This window comes from Osmerus eperlanus, chromosome 10 (assembly GCF_963692335.1).
Source record: "Osmerus eperlanus chromosome 10, fOsmEpe2.1, whole genome shotgun sequence".
Lineage (NCBI taxonomy): Eukaryota > Metazoa > Chordata > Actinopteri > Osmeriformes > Osmeridae > Osmerus > Osmerus eperlanus.
In genome coordinates, this window is record NC_085027.1 from 909,978 (window position 1) to 930,224 (window position 20,247).

The following is a 20,247-nucleotide window of genomic DNA, read 5'->3' on the forward strand; positions in this document are numbered from 1 at the left end:
CACAGACCAATGAACACCACTTGCGCATGCGTGTACTGACGACTGGCCTTAAACTGTGTTCACACCAGTTTTAGCGAATTATTCGCGCGAATGAAGCGAATTTTTAGCTTCGCGTTCATTTGTGTTTATTCGTGCCAATCGCTAGGAACCAACCGTTTTTTTTTCGTCGGCAACCATGTCCGAAATGGCAAATGTAAACAAATACGAAAACGTCAGTGACATCTCAACATTGATAAACTTTCGTGACACGTATAGTTGAGTGTTTCTCAGACCTGGTCCTCAGGGACCCCCTGCCCTGCATGTTTTAGATGTTTCCCTCTTCCAACACACCTGATACAAACGAATTGGTCGTTATAAGGTTTCTGCAGAGCTTGATGACGACCCGTTCGTTTGAATCGTTGGAGAGTGAAACATAAACTCTTCAAGCTACAGGAACTTTAGGGTGACCATGTTAAGACTTAACTAAGGATCAGTAATAAATGACCCCCCTTTTATCCAAATACAGTAGGCCTGTGGTAAGAAGATCAAATAAGGTAAATTCATGGACATAATACATGGTATTTATTGGCAATACAAACATACATAATATTGATAATAATAAAGCAAAAACAATAGTACAAAGTCAAAGCATTAAATTCATGTATAAACAGAGAAATGTATCTAATGCATGGAGATTGCAGAGGAAAAACAAACTGAAATCGTCCCACTAACCCTCACTCACCAGAATGGATGGGTTAGGCTACATCATTCAGTAAAATACTTGGATGTGTTTACATCTATTGATGAAGCAAAAGCTTTTGCCCAAAGCAACAAACTGTACAAAAGTGAATATTTGGTGCATCAGATCATCCACAACTAGAAGCGCACAGCTGAGACTGTGTTTATGTGGTCCACAAACTTCAACAACTTCAGAAGAATAAGCCAAAGCAATGTCACTTTACAATAACCGATTCGGAGTTTCGACTCAGCTCCTTCTCTTTATTTACCAGTCAATCTACTGAGGTGAATGAGGTGCAACATCTGGCGTCATGGTGCCACTGCAATAACCTGGTCTTGAACATCAAGAAGACCAAGGAGATCATTGTAGATTTCCGCAAATGCGGACAAAATAACCATCAGACACTCTCTATTGGCACAGAGGAGGTAGAGTGCACTCTCCCCACCCGCTGTCTGGGGAGAGTGCACAACATCCTGCGGGACCGTCACCACCCAGCTCACCATCTGTTCCACCTGCTGCCCTCAGGTAGAAGGTACAGGTCCATATAGGCCAGAACATCCAGACTGACCAACAGTCTGTACCCACAGGCTGTGAGGCTTCTGAACAGTGCCCCCCCCCCTTTCTGCCTCCCTCTCATGGACAGTAACCACACCGACCAATGACAATAACAATGAACTGGACTTTGCATTGTTGCACAAATAACAAAATACTCCACATATCTTGACTGTTCAGCCCTTGTTATGTTTCTGTTAGGTTGTCCATGTTGTTAAAAGCCCTTCACGATGCTGCTAATACTGAATATTGTTATTGTTACTGTTACGTGTATTGATTGTGCTAAGGTTTACACAGGGGTTATTTATGGGAAGTTTATTTGAGGGATATTGCACTTTGTATTGCACTTTTTATGTCAAACTATGCAGTGTTTGAATGCTCTAAACAGAATTTCTATGACAAATAAATATATATTGATTGATATTGATATTGATCAGAATACTTTAGAAAGGCACTGTGTGCAGCGAGGCCTTGAGCGAGGTGCTGGGGTCAGAGGTCAGAAGAAGGCCTGGGGTCAGAGGTCAGAAGAAGGCGCTCTTCCTCCTCTGCTCCAGTACCCAGCCGTACGGGTTCATGTCCAGCTTCAGCATGTTCAGGATCCAGGGTTCCTGCTGTGCGCCCGCTATGAACTCCTCCAGAGTTATGTGACCTGAAACCCACAGGAGAACCGTGTTAGAACCGTAGCTGAAACCAAATCCTTCTGTCTGTCCGAAAAAGTCGTAGATGTGATCATGAGGAATTGATGTAAGTAAATATGCAGTATGACTCTGCATCATGCATCACTGTAAAATGTGTAACTATAAGCCCCTAAATATTTTATAACAGTAGTACAGGAAGCAGGGGTGTGGGTGTGTGTGTGGGGGGGGGGGGGGGGTGGAACTGAGTTTGGTTGGGGGAGGCACAAAAAACTTGGAATGAACATTTGTTGAATGAAAAAACGGATTTAACAAAAATGGGAAGGATGGCGGGGGGAGGGAGGGATGGAGGGGGGGAGGGATGGATGGATGGAGGGGGGGAGGGATGGATGAATGGAAGGGGGTAGGGATGGGGGGGGCGGGGGGCAAATTGCAATCTCTTCATGGGGCAACATTTGTATTGACACACCATCTCCATCCACGTCCACGCTCCTCAGGATCCGCTCACACACCTCCTCCACGCTCAGCTGCTGCTCCCCCTGGTTCATCATCGAGGTCTTCTTGATCCGGTAGATGCTCTGAAAGACCCCACAGAAACAACTCCGTCTGATGACGTTCTTGGATACCATGATAACGTTTGTCAGTTATCACAACTCGTGTGGGACCAAATGGACACAACACTACACCCTGGGAGCCCACACGTTTTGACAACTAGGTTACTTACTTGACATTTCCATGCCGTTATACCTAATTTCCATGACGAAATAACTCTAAATATCGTGACATTTCTGCATGTACATCGTAAAGGTGAGGATAAAATATGGCAATATTTATAACAGTGGGCCTACGGGTTAACTGTGTGAAGATTTTTTCAATGACGTCCATCACCTCTCCAAGACGTTAACAAGTTCAAATGCAAACTTAACGTTCCCAATGAATGACTTAAGATAATATTTTAAACCGTATTTTACAACCATTGATATTTCCTTTCCTGCGTCTTCTTGAGTTGAGGTTAAAACCTCATATTCATCCTAAAGACCCGTCTTCACCCCTGCCCCCGTTTACTAAGCTGAAACACCAACAAGGATGTCTGTTTGCTTACATCAATGATCGACCGCAGTTCCTTTCTGTCCACATAACCGTTTCCATCTTTATCATAAACCTTAAACGACCAGCGTAGTTTGTGTTCCAAGTCCCCACGAAAAACTAGATTCAACGCAGCCACAAATTCCAGGAAATCAATGGTGTTATCCTGCAAGAACATTCAACACATAAAACATCCAAGCAAAATATCCAACTTTAGTGTTTTCTCCTTTAAAAATACCACATCACCTCACCCCGTTCTTGTCGAAAGCTCTGAACATGCTCTCCGCGTACTCTGAAACTTCCCCCGTGGGGTCCACGCCAAAAAAACGCTTGAACTCGTGAAGAAACAGAACACCACTTGGACATTCCGTCAAAAACTTTTTGTACATATCCTGAAGAGCTTTCACCTCGATCTCCTGCTCATTCTGCTCCGTTGGCTGTGTTTGCCCCATGTTCAGCAGGCCGGCAGTCCTGCTGGCCCGGGCAGACGCTCTCCTGTGGGCTGAATGAGTGAACGGTGTTACATCATGGTAAGACCTACAGCATTCATCAGGACAGCTCAGGACAGCTTCACATATAGAGCAGATGATTAGAGTAACTCCAGGACTTAAGTTTATTTGTGTTCTCTGTGTTTGGCGCCCTGCCGGGAGATGTGCCTGGCGTCACAGAGTGATGTAGGCCTAGTTGGCAGCTCACTGGTGATAAGACCATTTCGGGTAACATGAGTAATGATACAACATGCAGTATTCTTTTCACTTCAGAGAGAGTATTGATAGAAGATTGTTTTGGTGCTGCTTTCATTGTTAAATGACATGCGTATTAATATGTATTTATTATTTAAATTAATTAATATCTGCAAATAATGTCAGATAGGCCTACAAAGATTTCGTCCTGCCTATAATATAGCTAATATATCATCCCAAGCACACCTCAATTACTTTTCTAATAATTTCATGTATCTCTGTAATTGGTCCAGCTGGGTCTGATATGGAGACTTCTGAAAACACACTTTGTAAGAGAGAATATGACATAATAATGCTTAAGTTAATACCATCGCCCTGGTTTGAGTAACCAGTGAGGAGTTGAGGTGTGTTCCTGCTCTCTGGTCTGAGTAACCAGTGAGGGGTTGAGGTGTGTACCTGCTCTCTGGTCTGAGTAACCAGTGAGGGGTCGAGGTGTGTACCTGTTCTCTGGTCTGAGTAACCAGTGAGGGGTTGAAGTGTGTACCTGCTCTCTGGTCTGAGTAACCAGTGAGGGGTCGAGGTGTGTACCTGTTCTCTGGTCTGAGTAACCAGTGAGGGGTTGAGGTGTGTACCTGTTCTCTGGTCTGAGTAACCAGTGAGGGGTCGAGGTGTGTACCTGGTCTTGGCGTCTGTTCCTCCCCGTTTTCTGTCGTGTCACTTGTTCTGTACTTGTTTCCAGGTCTTTAGGGCAACAGGTTAAGGGATTCCTGAAGTATAAGACCAAGATCAGGAGAAAACCTTAAGAACTAATAGAGAAGCCGTACGATATGGCATTGTTCCACTTCTCAGTCTCAGTGCAGTTTGGTCAACATAAAAAAGTACTTGGTATTTTCTCTGCAGTCTGCCTGGTGAGAGTGGTGTCCTCCATTAGCCCCCCTTCCCCCTGGATCCCCAGACTTACTTAAGAAGATCTTTGTAATTCTAAACCTCCAGAGTTGGTATATCAAGGTCACTTAATAGGATTGCTCCAACGCCAGGATAATGAGCTAAACCTGGCTTTGGGCGAGGCACAACCAGGACACTTCTTAGCTGTCTGCCTGATATCTGCCTTTAATCATGTAATAATAATAATGTTAAATAATGTCTTATTTAGCATATGCTTTTGTTAAACTACATGGGTGGGTGGCGGTTAATCTGTGACCTCGATCTCTAATCTAATGCCCTGCCCCAACCCCACCTGTCTATAGGATTTACTGGTTGTGTTAGCAACTCAAATTGATTGATGTTCAACCACAGACTATTTATGGTGGTGTCAGGCCTCCCTTCCTCTAATCCAGACCTGGGTTCAGTTACTAGTAAATACTGTGTGAATACAGTAAACATCCACATCATAAAGGGTTTGGCAGGACAGGCCCTCACACAGGTGGCATAAGGAGAAGTCTTTATAGTCAGCTTGAAGGATATTCTAAAAACTTTTATAATGACTAGGATTCCACACGTACTTACACTTGTGGAATTAATACAATTCCATATATCCTTACACGGGTATTTAATATTATTCCATAGGTATTTACACTTGTGTTCAACTGTGTAACAATGTTAGCTGTAGAATCAAATTTGTAATATTTTAGGGGTGGGAATCTTTTGATACCTCACGATTCGATTCTTGGGGTCACGAATCGATTCGCGAATTTTTGCATTTTTTAATAAAAAAAATAAACATTTGTTGCATTTGCGAATCGATATGAATCGCTAGAAGACTGAATCGCGATTCAAATGTGTATTGATTCCCCCCACCCCTATACTTTTTTTTTGTACCACCAAAATAAAACTGGTGAGGATTAAATCTGATGTTGTTACAGAGCATAAAAAACACTGGTTTATGGGATTTCAGTTTGATGTTTGGGGACTTTTATTTTGAAATGGGAAGCAATTGAAAACTTTCTTCCTGTCATGAATGTTGAAGACCAATGTAACTGCTACAGACGGATCTTTTACACAGCATCCACGTCTGACGCCATCTGGAAGTGTGGTCTAACGAGACAGACGAGGACGCCCGTCTGCATGACAAGGTGGACGTGTCCAGACCACTTTCACCACAAGGACAAAAAAAAAAACACTTCTGGACACCAACAGGAAATTAACAAGCATCGCTTCATTCAAGTAACCAGGGCAACCGGGTTAAACATGTCTCCTGCCTCCCAGTGACCCTCCCAGTGGCCCTCCCAGTGACCCTCCCAGTGGCCCTCCCAGTGGCCCCCCCAGTGGCCCTCCCAGAGAGAGGTTCACGTCAGCACACCCCCATGTGGTTTCAGACAGACCAGCGCAGAGATGGATATCCACCTGGACATGCATGTAGGACTCCAGTACAACAGTTGAAGAGCTGGGCAGAGCTTGGTTTTACATAGGTACAGTGTTGGTCATTCAATGCGAAACACATGCCTGTTTTACAAAAGCTGAAAAACATACAATTGAAAAGATTCTCATAACAAAACATTGGCTTTAAAAATAGACCATTATGTACACACACACACACACACACACACACACACACACACACACACACACACACACACACACACACACACACACACACACACACACACACACACACACACACACACACACACACACACACACACACACACACACACACACACACACACACACACACACACACACACACACACACACACACACACACACACACACCTATATATTCATAAAAACAATTACAAACTTCATATACAATTTAGGCCATTTTTAAGGTTGATTTAACTTCAACCAAATGATACATGTCAATTTGACTTTTCCCTCTTTAAGGCAGCCTGAGTCTGTAGGACAAAAAGATAAAAAACTCAAAAGAACACGACAGGTGCGTCAGTCCAGTCCTGCGTTTCCCTTTATAATAGTGCTCCTTCTCAAAACAAATACAAAATAAAAACACCTTTAAAAGATTCAAATATAAATAAGCTCCAACTCGTTGGTCCAAAACCAGATAGTAGCTGTGTGGTTTCAACTGTGGCACTAACCCCCCTGACCCCTCCAACCCCTGACCCCAGGGTCAGACGACGTCCGGGTGGCTGAACAGGGGCTGGTCCCGTCCGGGGAGGTGCTGCTGGCTCCAGTCCCCCTGGGGGGGCTTGAGAAGCCCACAGCAGCGCAGCTGGAAGAAGGAGGCCAGGTTCCTCCCCACCCCCTGACTGCAGAGGGGGGAGGAGGGAGACAGAGATATAGACACACACACACACTCGCTTTTCAAAACAGCAAATATGTCTCCCGCCTACATTTAATTAAGAAAATGACATTTAAAGGCCACATCCAAACAGCTGTCCCACCCACATCTGAAAATAACCCTCCGCCCCTGGAGGGATGAGTGAGCAGGTTGGAAATCCCCCGGGACCCTGACTGAGAAGACTTACTTGTAGGGGTTCTGCCTGAGAGAGAAGGGATGAGGGAGTTTCCTCTGGTAGAACATGAGGTTGGTCCTCTCTGCTGTGGTCAGGCCGTAGAACGCAATCTGCTCGGACACACGCATTCAAAGAACTGATGCATAACTGTGCCTCACTCACACACACTCTCCCTCTCCCTCTCCCCCCCCCCCCACACACACACACAAACACGCTCTCTCTCCCCCTCACACCTGGTGCAGCTGCAGCAGCAGGGTGATGGAGGCCCAGGTGGTGTGGAAGAGGGCCAGGCAGCCGACTCCCAGCACCCAGGGAGAGCAGCTCAGCAGCTGGGCGGCAGCGCTCCACAGCCCCACCTCCTGGTAGTGCAGGGGACAGCGCTTCCACCAGTCTGCAGGGCACAAACACATGACCGTGTAGGTTAGGGCTGGGCGGTCTGGCCTCCAACGTACCTCACAGGACCAGCGAGTCACTCACAGGACAGACACCCGTAGAACACCCAGACTCCCAGCAGAGTGAGGGAGAGGAGGAAGAGGAGGAAGAAGTGATGGTTCCTGGCACCTGAGCAGAGAGACATGGACATGTCATCAGCTGGACTCAACGGACTAAAGCACAACCGTTCAGGACGATTAATGATTCATGTGAACAGTGTGACCCTTCACCAATGCAGCCGTTGATCCACACAGAGTGGTGGTCCTGCCTCGCCACACAGGCATCACAGACGTGGCAGTGATTGGCTCTCACGGGCTTCTTGATCTGCATACGACACACAACCAACCAGTCAGCTGTCACGTATCTTGAGTTGTATCTGGTTCATGCTTTACAGATGGCAGACGCGCCACGCAAAGGTGACAGCGTAGGGATACTCACCATACAGGAAGTGCAGAATATTCTGGGATCCAAGCAGCCTGCCTCTGCCAGAACAACTATATTCTGTGGGGACAGATCTGGCCAATCAGATGCTTCCACGTAGGAAATGAACATATTCACAGAAGGACTACTAGCTTGGGTGTAGTTAGAACTATAATCTATAAAACATTATAGATCGACCCCTCCCTCCCAACCCTTGTCCATCCATCCACTCATATCCTCACCATCTTCTTCTCCTCTTCGGTGGCTCTGACGGTTCCAGGGTCGGTCCTGCAGGAGCGGAGGTAGTAGTACAGCAGCGCTGTGGCATTCAGCGTGAACAGCACCTGCACCACGGCACTAGGACCATGTGGACGCCAGGGGTCAAGGAGCAGCACAACGTCCCCTTGGACACCTCACATTACATTTATTCATTTAGCAGACACTCTTATCCAGAGCGACTTACAGTAAGTCAGTGTTTCCCCTACCATTATATTAGGGGGGCACCCCGCCCCCCCAACGGCCCCCCCCGCCCCCCCTGGAAGGTCAAGTCACGGCCAGGAATCGAACCAACAACCTTCTGATTAATAGCCCGACTCCCTAACCGCTCAGCCATCTGACCCAATATAACTGTTTCACCAGTCCTGTTAAGCCTTTGGTAAGCTACCATGTCATACTGTTGTTGAGATGTCTTGGCACTAACCACTGACATACTGTTTGTCCCAGATAAAGGTGTCTGCTGAATGAATGAACAGCCAGTGTGAGGCGGAAGGATATCAGGCAGGAACCACAGGCACCAGGTCACCAGCATCCAGAACACAGACGCCATGAGAGACGCCGCAGGAATCAGGGACAGCATGGTGTGGTTCATCACCTTCCTACACACACACCCACACACACCACACACACCACACACACCACACACACCACACACACACACACACACACACACACACACACACACACACACACACACACACACACACACACACACGAGAACAAAGTCTTATACTTTTGGCTTCCACTGTTCTCCTGCGTTCCGACAAGCCTGGTCATATTTATGCTCAGCTTATGTTAAATGTAGTAAATTAAGTACTCAAGAATTCCTTAAGTAAATTAAGTATTCAAGTATTCATTGAGTAAATTAAGTATTCAGGTATTGATGAGGTAAATGATGTATCCAGGTGTGGCAGTATTCAGGTGAGGAGTGAGATGGGACGGGTGTGGCAGCATTGTGAGAGGGGACAGGTGTGTGGTACCTGCAGAACAGGTTGACTCCGGCCAGCACACAACCCAGCAGGAGACTCTTGAGCAGCCAGGAGTCAGAGCTCCAGTCCAGGATGACGCCCACACTGCCCAACACCGCCACACACAGCAGGAACTGCACACACACCTGGGGATGAGGAGGGATGATACTGTATTTAGCAGATTCTCAATGTGAGGGTGTGTGTGTGTGTGTGAGGTGTGTAAGCAAGTGTGTGTGTGTGTAGCCTGTATCAGGTGTGTGTGAATGTGTGTACCTTGTATCTGGTGTGTGTTTGTGTACCCTGTATCTGGTGTGTGTGTGTGTGTACCCTGTATCTGGTGTGTGTGTGTGTGAGTGAGTGTGTGTGTGTGTGTACCCTGTATCTGGTGTGTGTGTGTGTGTGAGTGTGTGTGTGTGTGTGTGAGTGTGTGTGTGTGCGTGAGTGTGAGTGTGTGCGTGAGTGTGTGTGAGAGTGTGTGTACCCTGTATCTGGTGTGTGTGTGTGAGTGTGAGTGTGAGTGTGTGTGCGTGTGCGTGTACCCTGTATCTGGTGTGTGTGTGTGTGTGAGTGTGAGTGTGTGTGCGTGTGCGTGTACCCTGTATCTGTGCAGCAGGCGTAGGCAGCGGGAGCCAGAGCGGAGCCGGTCCAGTCTGACGAGGTTCAGGGTGTGGACCAGCAGGGGGCTGTTCACCTGGTGGGCCAGCTCCAGGGGGGTGTGGCCCTGGACACACACACACACACACACACAGGTAAACACACACACACACACAGGTAAACAGACACACAGACACACACAGGTAAACATACACACAGATGAAACAGAATGTGTAGTGTATGTGTGAGAAAGAGGGAGAGTTTGTCTGTGTGAGAGACATAGAGTGCGTGTGTGTATGAGTGTGTCTGTGTGTGAGAGAGGTGTGTGAGTGTGAGATGTGTGAAACAGAGTGTGTGTGTTCCACTAACGTTGCTGTTCTCTGTGTCCACGCTGGCCCCCGCCTCCAGCAGGACATGCGCTGCGTCCACGTTCCCTGCCAGCACAGCGCAGTGGAGCGCCGTGTTCCTGCTCTGGTCCACCGCGCTCACAGACGCGTTACACTTCACCAGGAAGCTGCTGGGCTCCGTCCTGACACACAGGTTCAACACAGTACAACTTTATTAACCAACCAGGACGGAAGCATTTCACCGCCCGTTAAAAAGATTAGGTTCATGTTCCGTACATTCTTCATTCACTAAAGAGGTTCTAGATTTATGTTGTACACTCACTAAAGGTTTTCTACATTCATTTAGTATATTCACTAAAACCTTACATGGTATTAATACATTCACTCCAAATATACTGACAGTATACTTTGTGTTTAGAAGTCCTTACAGCACACTAATCAGACGAGGGTTTGATCACGTCTTGGTGAAGTGACTGTTGAGGGATTTCAAACCAAGCTTCACCTTAAACCTCGTGTTCTATCCCAGACACATGCTCAGGGAAGAGAGAGTACAACTCTTCAACAGCAGTGTGTGTTCTCTCTCTGATGTGACAGATGAAAACGTTACCCGATGATCTTCTGTGCTGCCAGCATCAGCGGCGTCTGTCCGTTGTTGTCGGGCAGATCCACCTCCTGCAACGCCACAGAAACAGGATCTTCGTCAAGGACAGCTCGACACGGGGAGGGGGTCAGAGGCGCACATTAAAATGTATCCACTGGCTGGACCCCAGTAGACCTGGACACGTCACCTACCAGGGGCCTGTTCCATAAAGCGAGTTTACAGAATAAACCAGGCTCACGTCAGATACTTTCCCTGACAAGCCTGGCTTACTGTGTAAACTTGCATTTTGGAACAGGCCCCAGGTTAGAAACAGACTAATTAAAGAGAAATACATCCACCCCGCTCAACAGAGACCTCAGTATCATTTAACTACAGATCAATAGGTCTCTGGTTCAAATTCCACCCCTGCCGCCCTCCCTTTCGTACATCTCTTTGGATGAATAAAACATCAATGTAAGTGTTCTGTGAGGCAGACCTGTCCCTTGGCCATGAGGTAGGCAGCGATGGGCATGTGCTGGAAGAGGACGGCCAGATGGAGGCTTCGGTAGCCCTCGCCATCCGGCAGCGAGGGGTCGGCGCCGTAACGCAGCAGCTGGATCACCATGGAGAGGTGGCCCTGCCTGGAGACACACACACAGAGCCGCGTCGTCAAGGAGACCGCGTCGTCAAGGAGACCACGCCGTCTGTATCCAGACTGCTCTACAGACTGTGTCTCTTTAACAAGCATGTGTTTAACAAGTGTCTCCTAACTGAAAATACTAATGTAACATTGAAAAAGAGACTGTATACAATTATCCTCTAACCATTCCAAATAGCATTGTACTTACGTTTCTGAGAATCAACATGAAGTGGAAAAGCACCCATAAATCATGTAAAAATTCCAACTGAATGATAAGCAATGTAAACACTGCATACCCCTACCAACCACACCCACACACCCACACGTGTTAGGTTGTCACCTTATGGCCCAGTGCAGTGGTGTGGAGTTCAGGTCACCACCAAGCTGGTCTATGACAGCACCTTTAGACATGTAGTACCTTCATAGAAACACAAGATACCATCGAACAAACAACATCACAATAATGACTCGTGTTCATAATGCTGACATCGTATCCTCTAAACTTGTACAACCTGTGTGACAACATCCAGTATGATCAATAAAGACATGAACATTTGCACTACAAGATAAGGTTTGCTGAGCGAAGACCTGAGGATGATGTCAGGTGTGTTAGTGTTGAGGTGCTAGCTGCTAGCTCCTGATCCAGGTGTGTGTTAGTGTTGAGGTGTAGCTGCTAGCTCCTGATCCAGGTGTGTGTTAGTGTTGAGGTGTAGCTGCTAGCTCCTGATCCAGGTGTGTGTTAGTGTTGAGGTGTAGCTGCTAGCTCCTGATCCAGGTGTGTGTTAGTGTTGAGGTGTAGCTGCTAGCTCCTGATCCAGGTGTGTGTTAGTGTTGAGGTGTAGCTGCTAGCTCCTGATCCAGGTGTGTGTTAGTGTTGAGGTGTAGCTGCTAGCTCCTGATCCAGGTGTGTGTTAGTGTTGAGGTGTAGCTGCTAGCTCCTGATCCAGGTGTGTGCTCCTTACTTGACCACTTCAGTTCGGTTGTTGATGGCGGCCCAGTGCAGCAGAGACACGTTCTCCTTGTCCGGCTGCCTGACATCGTACCCAGCCTCCACCAGCTCCTTACAGCGCTCCAGGATCCCAAACCTGCACAGGGCCAACCCAGCAGCAGCTCAGTGGGAGATGAACTGACTGGAGATTGTAAAATTGCAAGTTTGAATCCCCCCCACCACCACCTGTATGTCGCTTTGAATCAAAGTCAAAGTGTCTGCTAAATCAACATTGTTATTATCATCTGTGAAACTGTCAGGTGTTCTCTAACACATTAGACAGGAAGAAAAGAGTGTTTGGCTGATATTCTGTTTTGACAGTTTAGAAATGTGTTCCCTTTTCATAAAGCATTCCACTGCATCGCTTTGTGTGAACTGGCAGGAACTGGCAGTGTGACTACATCAACCACACTCTGCATGACCCCTTTAAATCACAAGAAGGAGTTTGAACTCTTCCTAACAGCCCAGGACTTATTGACATGGAGCAAACAAAAAATTGAGTGTAGTGTATGTAAATGCATACACATACCTAGGATATACCCATGTTGGGAAACTAGTGACCTCACCACAGATAGCGTATGTGCTGCTTGTCATTTGAGTACGGCTCAATAAAGGGTATGGCTGCAGATAAAGAGGTAACAGGTTCAAATCCCCCCTGTGCGTTGCTTTGGATAAAGGTGTTACTGATTACATGACTTGACGACGGCATTACAGATGCGAATCAAACCTACTGTGTAGCTTTCACAATATCCCAGCTGCTGCTCTCGTCCATGTGTGACCGTTTCTTGGGTTGTTGCGTCGGGTCCATCATCTGGTCTGCCCTGGCACCAAACTGACCGTGGAACCCCGGCATTAGCCCGTGTGTCGCCCCACTAAACCCCTGCACCTTGGGCCCGTGGCTGTGCCCCCCGTGTCCGTGGCAACTTTCACCCATGTGACTGTGTGAATGGCCCTGTGTGGCACAAAACGGAAAACGAGCATTAATCTACAGCCGCTAAATTCTGCCTATTTTCTTTCTCTTCCATGGGCTTTCTATATACAGAATCTGCGTGTCGCTTAGCATAAAAGCGTCTGTTAAATGAATAAAATGTCACGTGATTATCTAATTTCCAAGCCTAGCAGTACACCTCCTGGTGAAAGTTAGATTATTTGATCAAACATAAAAATATAGATGTTATTAATGTGAGGTAGGACGAGGTAGCTGCCACACAAAGTTTCGTTCTGTGATGCATGCAGGGCCAACATCCGGCGAGGCTGGTACTGTAGGGTTAGTAATGTTTTGCACCTTGGCTGTACTAGTTATGATGTTAGCATTATCGATACTACCAGCAATGCCAAGGGTTGTGTGCAGCTAACTAACGATAACGACGTTAGTGATGTCTACCAGCAGGATTGTACTGTAACACACCAAGCTGGTAGCTTTCACCTTTTTCGCGTATAGCTTGGCTAGTGCTAGCTACTGTACCATTTATTTTGTTTACAAAAATATACGCATACTACAGTAGGTTAATGTAAAGGAAACTTACAACGTTGTCTCCTCTCCAATCCATGTTGACAGAAACGAAACCGATGTACTACTTCTTGCTCCGGTAGCTAACCACCTAACCGATTCCTCTTCCTTCTTAAATTCAACTTCCTGGTTGGGCAAGAATGCATTTGATTGGGTCAACAGTTTTTGCCCCACCCCTATGTCCTCCTTTAAAAACAATGTAGTATTTTTTATTTTCTGTTCTATTTTCTGTCCTGTTATCTGTCCCACTTTGGAAGTAGACCTTAATAAAAGGCCGATATACTTCTACAGTAGTTGGTCAAAATGTTTTTGTTAAGCTACCGTAGCCTAGGTAACCAGGGCCTTATGTTATGACACTTAACTGTTGTTTTGATTGCAGTCATAGCAAATGAACGAGCGGCAAGCAAAATCAAGTCTGATAGGCTATTCTTTTAAATCATTCGACCGACAGAATATGACTTAACTTTAGAGCTTTTTGGGGTTAAACAAAGTTTATAAAGTAATATATTGGAATGATATAACAAAATTGAACTAGCCTACATCATGTAGCCTATATGTGATAGTAGGCTATTGCAAACAACTCCATGTAAATTCCTTGTAAACATTCTTCACAGGCAATGTTTCCATCTAGTTGGAATTCGTCCCTCTCCTATTTTGAGCAGCAATCAAGAGAAACCTGAACGTTAATCACCTCAAAAGTGGGTGAATGTGATCCCGCCATTTCACCTGACACACCCGTCCCTGAAATATAGGCCTGCCCTACAGAGATGCTAATATGCTAATCGATTAATCTAAAAAAACACAGAAGCTGGCTGATGGCCGTGTAACCAATTTGTTGTTGTTTTATTCAGGTGGTAAATATTTCAGCTGTGACTTGGAAATGTAGTGTGAGCCACCAGGGATCGTTTGTCCAGAATAAGGTAAGACTGAGGCAACGTGAGAATGAAGTTGCAATCGCTACTGAACCTGTTGGGCATTCCAGTTTTCCAAGTTTGAGTTTCTGTCAACGGATATTATAGATATTCGATTAGGAATAGGAATTTTACTTACTACATATAGCCTACAGATCTATAGAGATGTTGATGTTTTGGCGAAACTGTGTGATAGGCTATAGGTGGAAAGTGTCTCTTGTGGACGAGTGCTTCTGCGGGATTGATGGCCTACCTTACCAGACAAAATTACTTTTTTACTCTTCTGTTTTTTAAAAGGCCCACGAGCCTCACAATATTGGAACAGTGGATCCGGTGAGATGTGGAATAGATGATAAATAGCGCCACGGTAGCTAACCTCATTTAAAAGATGATGGAATAGCAAGAGATGCAGTTGATAAACACTCACTAAATCTCTTTCTCTCCGTCAACAGCAGGCCAGTCACCCTCAGCCCCAGACTTAGACGGTAAATACGAATGGATCAATATTTCGCTCAGGGGATGGGTACAACTCAGTGTTAGAGCATTTCACTGTAGACCAAGAGGTCGCTGGTTCACAAACCGCCGGTAATACATTATTACGTTACATTATTATCAAATAATGGTGGTGCTGTTCTGGGACACCACCACTAGATGGCGCCATCTCATAAACATTGAGGAAATGAAGCAACGTCTTTGCTGTCAGTACCCTACTTCTCATTTTGTGTTAAAATCAATATGATTTTATACAGGCTGTATGTTTCCATCTAAACAGTCATAATACATTACAAAGCTTAGGTTAACACACAACTTTACTACCTGTCACCGTTTATATTTACAGGAATGTCCCGTGGCTGGAACAAACCAATTCAGACTGTGACCCCCCTGGATAGAGTGGATTTAGATGCTGGGTTGCAGGGTCGCAGGTTCATTCCACACCAACCACACCTGGGAATCAAGAAAGGGTAGAAAGACAAAAGAGAGTTGACGCTCTAAGAGTCTGCTAAATGACTAAATGTAACTCAACAGCGCGTGTAAATTACAGATGAATCTGGAGGGCGTCACTACGAATATCGCACCTTATTAGCATCCATACATAGTACTAACCGTACTTGTATGTATGTCCCCAAAGTGCAAATTATTCGGATGGATTATCAGTATAGCTAATATTTAACACTTTATAAGAAATAAACTCCTGAGTTAACTTTAAGCGTATATATTAGCCTATATTACAGCTAGAAAAAGTCTTCTGGCTAATACAATAAATTAAATGAAAAGTTTAATAGACTTGCTCTCAAAAGATGGTAATTTGTGTTTATTTACATCCACAGGTCTGCTCAACTGGAGGGGCTTATTTCATTAGAAACTTGAACAAATCAAGAAGTGAAAGGAAGGTGTGAGCCCATCAGTGTGAAAGACTGAACAACACATGTACTTTTTCATTTGTCTTTCTCATTATCCACAGAAATCCAGTTATTTTACCTAGCCAATAAAAAATCTTCTTCACATCAATTCCATACTCTCTTGTATAAAGAAATCTCCCACCCGGGAGAAGATGCATTTTTCCCAGATCATCTCAAGGTTTTATCATCCCAGCAGAAACAGATCCACACGAATCCAGTTACTCTCTGAATATGCGCTACTTCTTTAGTGATTAATCTTCTTTACCCAGAAATGCCAGAGATTTGGTCTGGAAACATAACTCTTTATCACCTCAGCCATGGGACCTTCTAGCTGGGTGTGTTACAGTCATGGGGGGGTTGTAGGGAGAGGATTGGAGTGTGTGTGGTGGTGGTGGTGGGGGGGGGAGGGAGTGGAGAACTGGTGTGTGTGTGTTTCTGGGCTCCTGCAGCCCCCCTCCCTCCTCCCCCCTCCCTCCTCCCTCCTCCCTTCTCCCCCCTCCCTCCTCCCCCCTCCCTCCTCCCCCCTCCCGGCCCCCCTCTCAGCCCCCCCTCCCGGCCCCCCCCTCCCTCCTCCCTTCTCCCCCCTCCCTCCTCCCCCCTCCCGGCCCCCCTCTCAACCCCCCTTACGCCTCCCCCTCCCCCAGTATCTCCAGAGAAGCTTCTGGAGAGGAGTGTGAGGAGGCCCCTGCTGATCGAGAAGTTAATTACGTTAATGAAAAGTTCGCGTGGCAATTGGGATCCCAGCAGAGAGCTGCTCTGGATCCAGGCGCTCCTGTGTGAGGAGGGTGGCTGAATGCTAAGCTGCTCCACGCACCAGACAAGCTCTCAGGCTCGTGCCAGGAGACCGCTGCCCATCTTACTCTCATATTACATTTTATTATTTAATCTTTCATCCGACGCAGCAGGCACGAGCAGTGCATGTTTAATCGTGGATGTTGTGGAGGATTGGGGGCATCAGGGTTTGAACCCTGACCCCCTGGTGTGACCCCGCTGACCTACACCCTCTTGTGGTCTTCATGACCATGTTGGAGGTTTTCTCCTCCGAAGGTGAGATCTCCAGACCAACACGTTAGACGGCCACTTGAACACATCCACACCCCCAAACCTCCTGGGGCCCAGCTATCCAGGAAATGAGAGATGGAGGACAACAAAAGAGGAGGTTCAAATCGCCTCCTCCCTCCCTCCTCCCCCTCCTTCCTCTCCTGCCAAAGGTCAATGGCAGGGTCAGAGGTCAGACCCAGACACCCCAGACAGTGGGATGAGGTCAGGGGTCACTGACAAACACCCTGTTTGACCTCTTCAGAATGACAAAGTAGGGGTGTAGAAAGAGATGAATAGAGAGAGAGAGAGAGAGAGAGAGAGAAAGAGAGAGAGAGAGAGAAAGAGAGGGAGAGGGGGAGAGAGAGAGAGAGGGAGGTAGAACAAACGGTCATCCTATTGTGTGTCTCTCAGAGTTTTAATAAAAAAGGGCTCTAGGTGGTTTGGCATCTGTCTCTGACAAGCATTACTTTAACTTGAGTTGACCGCAGCAGTGACTGTTTGACATGAACACATTCCTGAGTTCCTCCAGTCTGCTGGTGTGTATGTGTGTATTTGTGTGTGTGTGTGTGACTCAAATAATTCAGGGAGGACAGGAGGAAAAGCACCAGCTATGTAGTGTAACATGTCCAGAAGGTTCTTACGCCTGAGAGAGATTCCCTCCACCTCCTCCTGGTGCCTTGCCCTGCCATGCCCCTGCCTCTTCCCCTTCCCCTGCCCTGCCCCTGCCCTGCCTCTACTCTACCTCCTCCTGGTCTCCAGCTCTGCTCTGCCTCATCCTGTTAGCTCCTAATCACCATGCAGAATGGTGCAACAGTCTGTTTCTTTGATGCTTGGATGTGTGTGTGTGGGGGGTGATAGGGAGAGAGAGTGTGTGTGTGTCTGTGCTCAAACTCTCTTTTGTGTGTGTGTGGGGGGGGTGATAGAAAGTGAGAAGAAGAGTGTGTGTGGGTGAGTGTGTGTGTGTCTATCATCCTCTGGCAGAGACCCTGTGCTTGGCTTGGATGGTTAACAAGGTCAGTGCGTGTGGTGTGTCCCCGCTGTGTGTGGTGTGTATGTGGTGTGTGTGTGTGTGGTGTGTGTGTGGTGTGTGTGTGTGGTGTGTGTGTGTGGTGTGTGTGTGGTGTGTGTGGTGTGTGTGTGGTGTGTGTGTGTGGTGTGTGTGTGGTGTGTGTGTGTGGTGTGTGTGTGGTGTGTGTGGTGTGTTTGTGTGTGGTGTGTGTGTGTGGTGTGTGCGTGTGGTGTGTGTGTGGTGTGTGTGTGTGGTGTGTGTGTGGTGTGTGTGTGGTGTGTGTGGTGTGTTTGTGTGTGGTGTGTGTGTGTGGTGTGTGCGTGTGGTGTGTGGTGTGTGTGTGGTGTGTGTGTGGTGTGTGTGTGTGTGGTGTGTGTGTGGTGTGTGTGTGTGGTGTGTGTGTGGTGTGTGTGTGGTGTGTGTGTGTCTGCCATGCGCTATGCTGTGTCTATGTGGGGCAAGGAGGGATTTTCTGGGCTCTACTTTCCTGTGTCCAGGCCAGAGTGCCAACCAGAGAGCAGGGGAGGGGGGGGGACGACGACATCAAAACAAAAAGGGCAGCGGGGGTGATAATCCTGCCTAATGCCCCCTGTCTGCCCCTGTCTGCCCCTGTCTGCCCCTGTCTGCCCCCACGCTCCTGTGAGTGGCAGAATGAGGGCAGGCATGCGAGAGGTTAGCTGCTGGTTGGAGTGCAGCACTCAGGGGAACAGCCACTCTCCAGCCCCCCCGGCCAGCCTCCCCTCCAGCCCCCTGTCCAGCCCCCACGGCCAGTAACCCCTCCACTGAAAGACAAAAAGAGGGAGAGAGGACAGAAGAACAGAGAGGAAGAGAGAGGGAGAGAGAGAAAAGGAGAGAGGGAGGGAGAGAGGAGAGAATGAGAGCAGGAGAGAATGAGAGCAGGAGAGAATGAGAGAGGGAGAGAATGAGAGAGGGAGAGAGCAAGACATTGTTGGTGCTGATTCAGCAAGTCTATGGTCTGTATCCCCTCTCATGCATTATGTAATGGATCTGTGTTGACTGGACTGGATGGAGGTGGGGGTGGGAGGGGCGGTGAACAGTGGGATGCCCAGGAAAGATGCTCAGAGACTGGGCCTTTCTCCCTCCCTCCCTCCAGACTTCCCTCCAGACCTCCCTCCAGACTTCCCTCCAGACCTCCCTCCAGACCTCCCTCCCTCCAGACCTCCCTCCAGACCTCCTCCAGACCTCCCTCCCTCCCTCCAGACCTCCCTACAGACCTCCCTCCCTCCAGACCTCCCTCCCTCCAGACCTCCCTCCAGACCTCCCTCCCTCCAGACCTCCCTCCAAACTTCCCTCCCTCCAGACCTCCCTCCCTCCAGACCTCCCTCCAGACCTCCCTCCCTCCAGACCTCCCTACAGACCTCCCTCCCTCCAGACCTCCCTCCCTCCAGACCTCCCTCCAGACCTCCTCCCTCCAGACCTCCCTCCAAACCTCCCTCCCTCCAGACCTCCCTCCCTCCAGACCTCCCTCCAGACCTCCCTCCCTCCAGACCTCCCTCCAGACCTCCCTCCCTCCAGACCTCCCTCCGACCTCCCTCCCTCCAGACCTCCCTCCAGACCTCCCTCCCTCCAGACTCCCTCCCTCTCGACCTCCCTCCAGACTCTCTCCTTCTGTATCATCTGTTCCACATGTAGCCATGGATGGCTGCTCGGCCTTGATTACAACTCGCATCGTTTCCGTGCCGATAGCCTCTATCAGCCTCTATCAGCCTCTATCAGCCTCTATCAGCCTCTATCAGGGATGCAAATGATGCAGGACAGTCAGTAGCAGCACAACATGCACAGTAGCCATCACTGTGTGGTATTAAAACAGTGATCATTTGAGTAGTGTTCTGTGAAAGGTCTTTCTTTTCGTTCTGTTCTGTTTGCGTATTTCCCTGAGCTGTTAGTGCTTTCAGTTCAGCCTCATTTAACATCTGACACCTGAAAGTGCTGCGTCACACTCTCACCTATGAAGGCATACTGTATGTGCCTGACAAAAACCAGCCCTCATTGAGATAAACTCTCACCTTGAAAGGGGGTTATGTGC

The 20,247-nt window shown here is 47.6% G+C and overlaps 2 protein-coding genes across 2 annotated transcripts; both read right to left on the reverse strand.

The window, feature by feature from the left end:
- Positions 1-1,631: 1,631 nt before the first annotated feature.
- LOC134027954 (guanylyl cyclase-activating protein 2-like) lies at positions 1,632-3,597 on the reverse strand. Its single transcript, XM_062471219.1, has 4 exons — positions 3,243-3,597; positions 3,008-3,157; positions 2,375-2,483; positions 1,632-1,919 (listed from the first exon to the last, which is right to left on the reverse strand). Exons 1-4 carry the CDS (start codon positions 3,441-3,443, stop codon positions 1,792-1,794), a joined length of 588 nt encoding a protein of 195 aa, XP_062327203.1. The 5' UTR covers positions 3,444-3,597; the 3' UTR covers positions 1,632-1,791.
- A 2,850-nt stretch (positions 3,598-6,447) lies between these two features.
- Positions 6,448-13,990, reverse strand: zdhhc13 (zinc finger DHHC-type palmitoyltransferase 13). The gene is made up of 17 exons (XM_062471635.1): positions 13,856-13,990; positions 13,061-13,281; positions 12,304-12,426; positions 11,682-11,759; positions 11,198-11,342; positions 10,729-10,793; positions 10,144-10,303; positions 9,776-9,901; positions 9,193-9,326; positions 8,711-8,811; positions 8,179-8,303; positions 7,955-8,017; positions 7,747-7,840; positions 7,562-7,645; positions 7,318-7,475; positions 7,097-7,194; positions 6,448-6,877 (listed from the first exon to the last, which is right to left on the reverse strand). Exons 1-17 carry the CDS (start codon positions 13,877-13,879, stop codon positions 6,739-6,741), a joined length of 1,938 nt encoding a protein of 645 aa, XP_062327619.1. The 5' UTR covers positions 13,880-13,990; the 3' UTR covers positions 6,448-6,738.
- Positions 13,991-20,247: the final 6,257 nt, after the last annotated feature.